The sequence below is a fragment of the Egretta garzetta genome, unplaced genomic scaffold, assembly GCF_000687185.1.
Source record: "Egretta garzetta isolate BGI_Z169 unplaced genomic scaffold, ASM68718v1 scaffold172, whole genome shotgun sequence".
In the NCBI taxonomy this organism is placed as follows: Eukaryota; Metazoa; Chordata; class Aves; order Pelecaniformes; family Ardeidae; genus Egretta; species Egretta garzetta.
In genome coordinates this window covers 2292612-2300621 of record NW_009258951.1, presented here as the reverse complement: position 1 = coordinate 2300621, position 8010 = coordinate 2292612, and the positions used below count along the sequence as shown (strand labels likewise).

The following is an 8010-nucleotide window of genomic DNA, read 5'->3' as shown; positions in this document are numbered from 1 at the left end:
CTCCCCGCCGTGCCCCAGCGCGCCCGCTGCGCTCCTCTTCCCACACCCCCGTGGGGCTCAGCATGGACAGGACAATATGGCACCACAGCCCTCCTTGGGGTGCTATCCTCTCCTCGCTAGGAAACCAGTCCCTGAGTAGTTCCAGATCTGGCTGCTACAGCTACGAGGTTTGCTCTAAGTGCCCTGTGAGAGCTGCCGACAGCCCTCAGGTGGGGGCCGGGGAGAGGGGCTACGGAACAGCATTAACAGTGAGATCGACTTTGAACTAAGTCTCTACAAACACAGACTTACAGTAACTGAAATACAGGTTTATCTATCTGTGCGACTAGATAGATACACATCTACCCACACACAAACATACAATAAACTATATATACATATATGCACACACACGTACACACGCGCACACATGTATGCACACATATATGTACATATAGATACTCTGTACATCAGCAGGCAAAATTAGTGAAACACCTTAACAGTCTGAAACTACTTAAGAGCAGATCTGGCACCACATGCTGAGAAAGCTCATCGCACCGTGTAGTGGCTGGGATCCCCGAGCACACGCACACGCACCCCCCTCCAGCAAGAACAGCTAACACATCGATTATTTTCTCTTGTCAACATACTTCTATTCCAGAGGTGTTTTCCAAACTCACCATGGCAGCTGCAGTCGCTTAAGCTGCAGCTTGGTTAACCTGGTACTGGGCAGCCTTGATCTTGGCTTGCAGATGTGCAGGAGGGTGAAAATATTTGCACTTTTCCCGTGAGCATCTCCCTTTGATGTAATCCATGCAGACAGTGACTGTGTTGTCGTTGGTGTCGATCATTGCGCTGTCAGCGGGGTGAGCGAAACGACAGTCGTTCTCTCCCCTGTTGCAGTTGCCACGCTGGTACTCTCGACATACCTGCAACATGGGAAAAGAAAATCACTTAATTTGGGTGATGGGTGTCACGGGCACAGCTCAGAGCGGAGTCAGGATTTCTGAACGTCTGCGAGAGCGCCATGAGGATGGGTGCCCAGCCCCAGGAGGAGCAGAGCGGTGGTGGGACGGTGGGCTCAGCTGCCTGGCAGCAGGGACCGGGCTTCTGTAAAGCCACTTCTGATGTCCAAGAGCATCAAAACCCACCAGGATCAAAAGCCAAGCACACGGCATGTTTTGTTTTGGCTCCTGCTTAGCTACCCGCAAGGCTTTTTTTTTTTCTGAAGCAACTTGCTGTGGCTAGCTCTGAGAGCTCACCCCAAGCACTACGGTGCTTGGACGCAGTCACGCTCCACTGTGATCTGGCTGTGCCCAAGTTAGCAACGCTCGATGCGTTAAATTAAGGTGACCGGCCGCAGGTGCCGGGAGGATGACTGCATGGCTGCCCACCGGACGGGTGCTTCACGCCCATGCCGGGGAGTGAGCTGCACCCGTCGGGGCATGCAGTGCCGCACCGTCCCCCACAATCCAGGCATCTGCCACGAGAGGGCAATCCAAAACCCACAGTGGCGGTGGCTGCCTCGATCGCCCTGCAGATCAGCGGAAGGTGGGCTGCGTTGGGAAAGAGCAGAGGCTGCAGCCAGAGCGGTCACCAGTCCCGCTGTCACACCGCTGCCATGTGACAGCAGCTAAAGCAAGCTGAAGGAAATCAGAAACCGCAAGAAGAAACATGCTTGGCTGGAGGGCATCCCCCTGCAGCATCCCCGCTGCTGGGACGGCCGGGGGCGCCCGCGCCGCCCACCTTTTCGGTGCAGACACTAACTTCACCACCAGTGCGACAAGCATTGGCTCCCTCTTCACACACCTTGCAAACCCTGTATTTAAAAAAATGACGTGTGTTCTTTTCATGGTCAGCTCTTCACAAACTGCAAACAAAAATGCGTTTGTCATTTTAGTCTTCCAAAGGCTATAGGAAACAGAAAGGGACAAAAGCAACCAAGTTTGTATAAAAATAAACCCATTTTAGTAGATGGAATTTCCTTTTAAAGGTGGGTGCCCATGAGCTTGGATCATCAGTATTTCCTCAAGGACCTTGGCTCTCGTCCCTGCAACAAGCCAAATTTGGTTGTTATTTGGTTTCCGTCCATGCTAGTGCTCTAGCTGCTTTTTAACCCCTGTGCTGCTTCAACTACTAGCTGCCCATCATCTAAGACTTATGAAATGACATCCCTGAAGGACAAGAGCAATGCCATTTGTGAGCCCTCTCGCACGAAACATCCCTTTCTCCAGGGTCATTCCAGCATGACCCTATTTATAGCCTTTTTCCATGTGGTGACAAAGACTCTGGATGTCTATTTGCAGCAGAGCCAAATGAGCCAGTCCAGGCACCTCCACTGCTCTCATTCATCCCCGTGGCCCTACTGCTGGCGGCTCGGTGCTTGCAGAACTGTTTCTGCAGCACACATTAAACAGATTGGGCAAATTCCTCAGCTGGAAAATAACCACTTGCCTTCCAGGTAATTCTGCAGCCAGATCTGTTCCCTAGTCTAGCCCCCATGCAGTGACATGGGCCACTGTGCCAGCCAGCATGACACAGAGAGTGACTGGGGAAGGAGATGGCATCTGTTTAATCCATCAAAAAATACAAGTCTGTTTCTGCTATCTGTTGCATGCTAGCACCATCCCTGCTTACACAAGACTCCTTGGTCTCTTGCTACTGTCATACAGTAGCTGAGATAAGGCTCTGTGAAAATTTGCTCTGGACATGCCAGAGATTATCTGCCTAACTGTTTCAGTTTTCTGGTCATTCTTTGGTTTTTAACTATAACAAAATTAGCTTATCTGTGGGTGCTTTCCCTCCCTTGCTCCCTCTCTCCCTCCCCCCCTCCCCTTTTTTATATATATACACACTTATATGTGAATGGCTCGCTCTCGGTGCTCTTTAACAGATCTCTGAACGATGATTTACAGCAGTCAGATACAAACCATAATACTGCCAGTCCTTTTAATTGGTGTGACTAGCAATGGCTTTTCAACCGCTGTGATGGTACTCAAGAATGTTTCCAATTCTTGTTTATTTAAAAGCACACATTGAAAATGGTGTTATTTTTTTGCCACAGGCACACAGTAATATATCATTTTTCTGCTTGAGTAAAGAGAGGCACAGAAGCATGATATGTTTTCTGGTCTTTCAGATCTGGAGAGCTTTTATTTAGCTACTTATTAACAGCCCTGTAATTAGTATCATAATTTCCAACCCAGTATGTTAAGAAACATAAACAAAGGGGCACCTGCTGTACATCTCCAGCCTGTCTCCAAAAATGCTGAGCTAGTGCTGCAATATTACTGATTTGTTGTAATTCACTTAACTTGTTCTGACTTTGAGTTTATTTTGATTGCCCTGCTGGGATTCAAGTTGCCCACCCTGGTGGGGAGACAACCGCCATGTCACCTCTGCTACGGCAGAGGTCCCACTCTGCTCACCCAAAAGCAGGCACAGGTTTGGCTGGAGGACCATGGACGCAGAGCTGAGATCCCTGCCCTTACATGAGTAAGTCACACCTCCTGTCTCCTCCTCTGCACTGAAGAGAATTTATCCAAATGGGCATATCGTTACCCAGGACATTCTGAATGTTTAAATGAATGGCACCGCTAGGTCAGATTTCCTGATTACCCAAGATCTGAAAATCTCCAAGAACTTCTAAGCTGCTTCCTTCTGGCAAAAAAATGGTATATATGAAGCAAGCAGGAAACAGCAGTGTGGTTGTGGTCATTCTTGATGCTTGAACACTTCTAATAGAAAACGATGGCATTCCAATGGAAACACAGGCATTTTAAATAAAATGGTTAGGCAATTCCTTTCTCTCTCACTTCCCCATCCTTCTCACTTCTCTTCTAGTTCACTAGAAGAGCCACACTTTTGTTCAAGATATTTCTGGCAGGGGAGGAGTGTGAGGAAAGCTGTAGGAAAAGCCTCAACCCATGAAATTTCCACCCTGAGATCCAGATTCCTTACGGGAGTGGCTGAATGCACTGGACACACAAACATCTGCATGCTATCTCTACAGGCGGCACGGTCCAAATATGTATGAAATCAATCCTACTGCTAGTAACAGTCTCCAACCTTATCTTAGGAATATTCATATTAATTCAGGAGACTAGGCACACTGCCTGACAGGTTTGTGTTGTCTGCCTGCTCTCCTTAAAATCCCAGGTATATGTACTTAGGGCTTTTAGTTGGGGAACAGTCTGAGAACACGTGTGCTAACTTAATTAATGCCACAGTACATCATTCTTGAAATAAGTATTTAAAATTCTAAGCAGAACAAATCATATTCCAAGATTAGATGCTAACATCATAGCGGTTATTTTTCTCAAGGACAGTTCATTCCAAGGGAGAGCGAGCTAAGCCTTATAAAGCTCTCTAATCATGGCATAACAAATGACAATACCGACAGCAATAAGCTCACTTAAAGAGCAGGTAGATACATGCCAGATTCTCTGAGAGGCAACAATCAGACCGTGCAAAATCTTTCAAATCAGCTCTGCATTCCTGTAATCTATGAAGTACATTAAAATGTTTTGCTGTTCATAAAAATGATGTGCTTATTTGCTATTTGTATACTAAATTTGGATACTCCAGATTAAATGACCAATACAATGGAAAGCATTGGCAAATTATCTTCTCACCTACATATTCCACTACTTAAACTGTGTTTGCTGAAGGGAAAAAAGGAGGAGGAAAAGACACCCCCTCCCTGCAACAGATACTAATTTTGTAGTACAGCAGCGTGGTGTGGAAATGCAGAGCCGGTGGGTCAACCTGGATGTGCTCTTGATCCCAGTCAACATAAAAAGCAAAACTTAAACAGCTTAAAGGGTAGCAGTGCTCTAGCAATGGCTAGAGCAGAGCAAAGGGAAGGGCCCTGTTAGGAAGGCTGGGCTGGGACAGTCCTCCCTGCAAGGACAAGGACATCTCCCAAGAGCGGAGCCTACTGAGTTAAATGCAATTACAGCAAAGAATCCCTGGACAGTGCCATTTCACCAGGAAAGGTGACAAAAGCGGCACTCCTCCAAGTCTCAGCACTTATTTTCAGGGGTTTCTAACTTGGCCATCTTCTTCCTTTCTGTACAAGTTCAAAACAAAACCACTCAGCCTTTTTTTAAAATGTTACTGATTTCAGATGGTTTTGCTGGCTTTTCCTAATTGATAAAAATGTTTTTTTTATTGCAGACTGTGCCCCTTTGTGTTTTGTGAGAGTAACACTCTCACAACTCCCTCTCATGCAGAGGAGTTTGGCTCAGCAGCGTATCACTTCTCTAAATAGCTATATGAAGAGAACACAAGCATCCGGAGGATCAAATCCTGAACGCTGAAGTCCCAGATTTCATTAGCTCCCCATGCGCTTTGGTCACAGTCTGCCTGCCAGCACAAGCTCTGCCCCAGAGGCTCTACATGAAGAGGTGCCCCTGTGGAACCCCCTTTGGGCTCCCACCGACATACGTGCTTCCCTGGCTATGGGCAGAGCTGGTGCTTGGGGACTTCGGGTACATCCTGCTCTTGCTTATGAACAGAAAGCTTTTGAGCCCACATGTCCCCAACACCACCGACCAGCGCTGTGGCCTCTACGCAGGTGGAAGCGCAATCAAAACCAGCAGCCAACCTCGGTGCTGCGACCCAAAGGGCTCCCCACAATCGAGATCCTCCTCTCTGTACTCATTTCCAAATCATGATTTATTTATTAATTTATTTAATTGCATTTTGGTTTTAATCCACCTCTGGCAGGTATCCACTGTGAAACAGAGTCCTCAAAGGAAAAACATCCCTTGGTGATTCCAAACAGCCACCCATGCACCAGCTCTCAGCTCGGTGCGGCTGCCTCTCCTGTAACCTGATCATGCTTTGGGGAACGCTTTCCTCGGAGAAAACATCTCTAAAAAGGGAAATGATGTGATCCACAGAAGGGGAACCTGTGGTGACGTGAGCTCTGAGAATAGTGACAGTGGCAGCGGGAAACGCTCGCTGCCAGATGACCCTGCATAATTCCTCCCAGCTCGCAGCCTCCTGAGCGGCAGCTTGTCAGTCAGAGATAAAACTAAGAAAAAGGAATTAATTTTTCTTGTAAGGAGAATTAATCCTTGTTAATGCAGATGCATGGGCAGAAAGAGAAGAATTACAATTACAATTGGCTGCATTTTAAAACAGAGATCCTTCTCGCTCCTTCCCATCGTGCTCCCTGAGTTCAGGGATCACATCCAAGAGCAGAACAAGCCATCCACCCCCCACATTCCCCAGGCAGAGGAGATGTCACAGTTCCAGGATCTGTGAGACCTGCCACTGCACTAGCGCTACAGAATGCTAGTGCTGAGCGTTGGCCACTGGGGTGGAGGCTGAGGGCAGAGCAGGAGGGCTGAGGCTGCAGGGACGGTCACGGCACAGCTCAGCTCTCCCCACTGCCGGCTGCGGCGCAGTGCAGGAGAGGGAGCGCACCACCGGCCGTGCTACGGGGAGAGCCGACATCTCCTAGGTGGTGTGTGCCCTAACACACAGCCGTGTCCGACAGACAAACGGGGTGACAGCGGATCACCCTGCCTGCCCAGCCTCTCCCATCGCTGCCTTTTAACCACTAGACCTGATCGGGGCTGCCGAGCACCTGCACTCCTGCACGCAGGCTGTGCTCGCAGGCGCGCAGCAGCAGGCGGCACGTCGCTGGCTCACCGCCCACGCTGCTGCAGCGCCGATAAGGTGCCGAAAACACTGTCAGGCCTTTCAGATAAGAAAGATTCAGGGCAAGGGAGAGTACCAGCTAGAGAGCACCGGCACTTGTCAGGGTTGTAGCAAGGATGATAAGCCGGTGCGGGAGGCTGGTGTGGGAGTGCAGGCACCATCTGTCCAGAGTGAAAGTAAGAGGGAGGCTGAAAGCCATCTTTTACCCAAGTAGCTGAAGCTCTGCCCTTACACCTGTCCCTGGTGCTCAGTACCAGTGGCTGTGCACCCCCCATGTTAACACCTTCTAGGCACACATTAACGCAGTTTGGAGGCACTGTTGCTGCTGCCAGTTATTCCTAAAAGGGCTCAACATTTCCATTTCTTTCTGCAACAGAGAGTCAAAAGCAGAGCTGCAACCATTAACTTACTCAGTCACTCCCTGTCCTTACCCGTGACCAAGATGTGACATTATCAACTGCAGTGACACCTGCATTGTTTTCTTTCACAAGAAAAACATTTTATACCTAGGAGACATAATAAATGATACAATTTCTGAGAGAAAGTTACACTTATCGGCTCCTACCTCCAGCCTGTCTGTCCTCATTAGCTTTTGGGCAGCAGCAGCGGCAGCAGCAGGAACCGGGACACCAGGGTTCCCTGTCACCAGCATCGGGGCAGTGGGCAGGATCTCCGCTGGGACCAGGCCTGGGGAGACGGGCCCCAGATAGGGGTTGAAGGCAGCTGATGCGTTGGTGGCTAAGCTCGGTGCAACGGAAAACATCGGCTGCAATCAGAGAAAAGAAGAAGAAAGACACTTTAGATATTTATACTTCCCATGCGGTCAGCATAATAATTTGAGTGCAATAGCGGTGAGTTTCTGTTACTAATGGGAAAGAAGCATTTGTCACATTTGTGGAACATGAAGAACGCCTGTGCAAACATCGCACATGAGCGAGACCATGAGGACAGGCATCCCCTGCCAGCCTTTGCTGGTTCTCCCGCTCAAGCTTCCCTTGCACGCTTACAACACGTGGCAGCTCTCGGAGCAAACTCTCACTTGATCTGCACTTGAGCAATGCCATCATGAACGAGCGCTCCTCATGGCCGCAGCAGAACGTCTGAGGCTCTCACAGGGACATGTCCAAAACGTGTACAAACATCCGCTCTCAGGGAAAAAGGCATCTGTGCGAGACAGAGCCCCAACGCACCATCAAACCACGCTCAACTTCAGACACAGATAAATACATTTCTGACACTGATGACAGCCAGCACTGGTTCAAAAATTGCAGAGGTTTAATACAGGAACAAGACCAGACGACCATAATAATTTATTTTTACAAAATTAAACAGGCTGTCCACGCAGATACTCAGAAAGAA

The 8010-nt window shown here is 48.8% G+C and overlaps 1 protein-coding gene across 3 annotated transcripts in view; it reads right to left on the bottom strand.

Annotated features, from left to right (window-relative positions):
• MBNL1 (muscleblind like splicing regulator 1) overlaps positions 1-8010 on the bottom strand; it is a 99677-nt gene that overhangs the window by 7695 nt on the left and 83972 nt on the right. For 2 of the 3 annotated variants that reach the window (XR_004841396.1, XR_004841395.1), the window contains exons 4-5: positions 7217-7417; positions 660-908 (exon numbers count right to left, since the gene is read on the bottom strand). Coding sequence is in view for 1 of the 3 variants with exons in the window: in XM_035889983.1 (XP_035745876.1) it covers positions 678-908; positions 7217-7417 (432 nt within the window). In the remaining 2 variants the exon portion in view is untranslated. Of the gene's footprint in view, positions 1-658; positions 909-7216; positions 7418-8010 lie in introns of all 3 variants that reach the window. The other variant, XM_035889983.1, reaches the window with a different exon arrangement.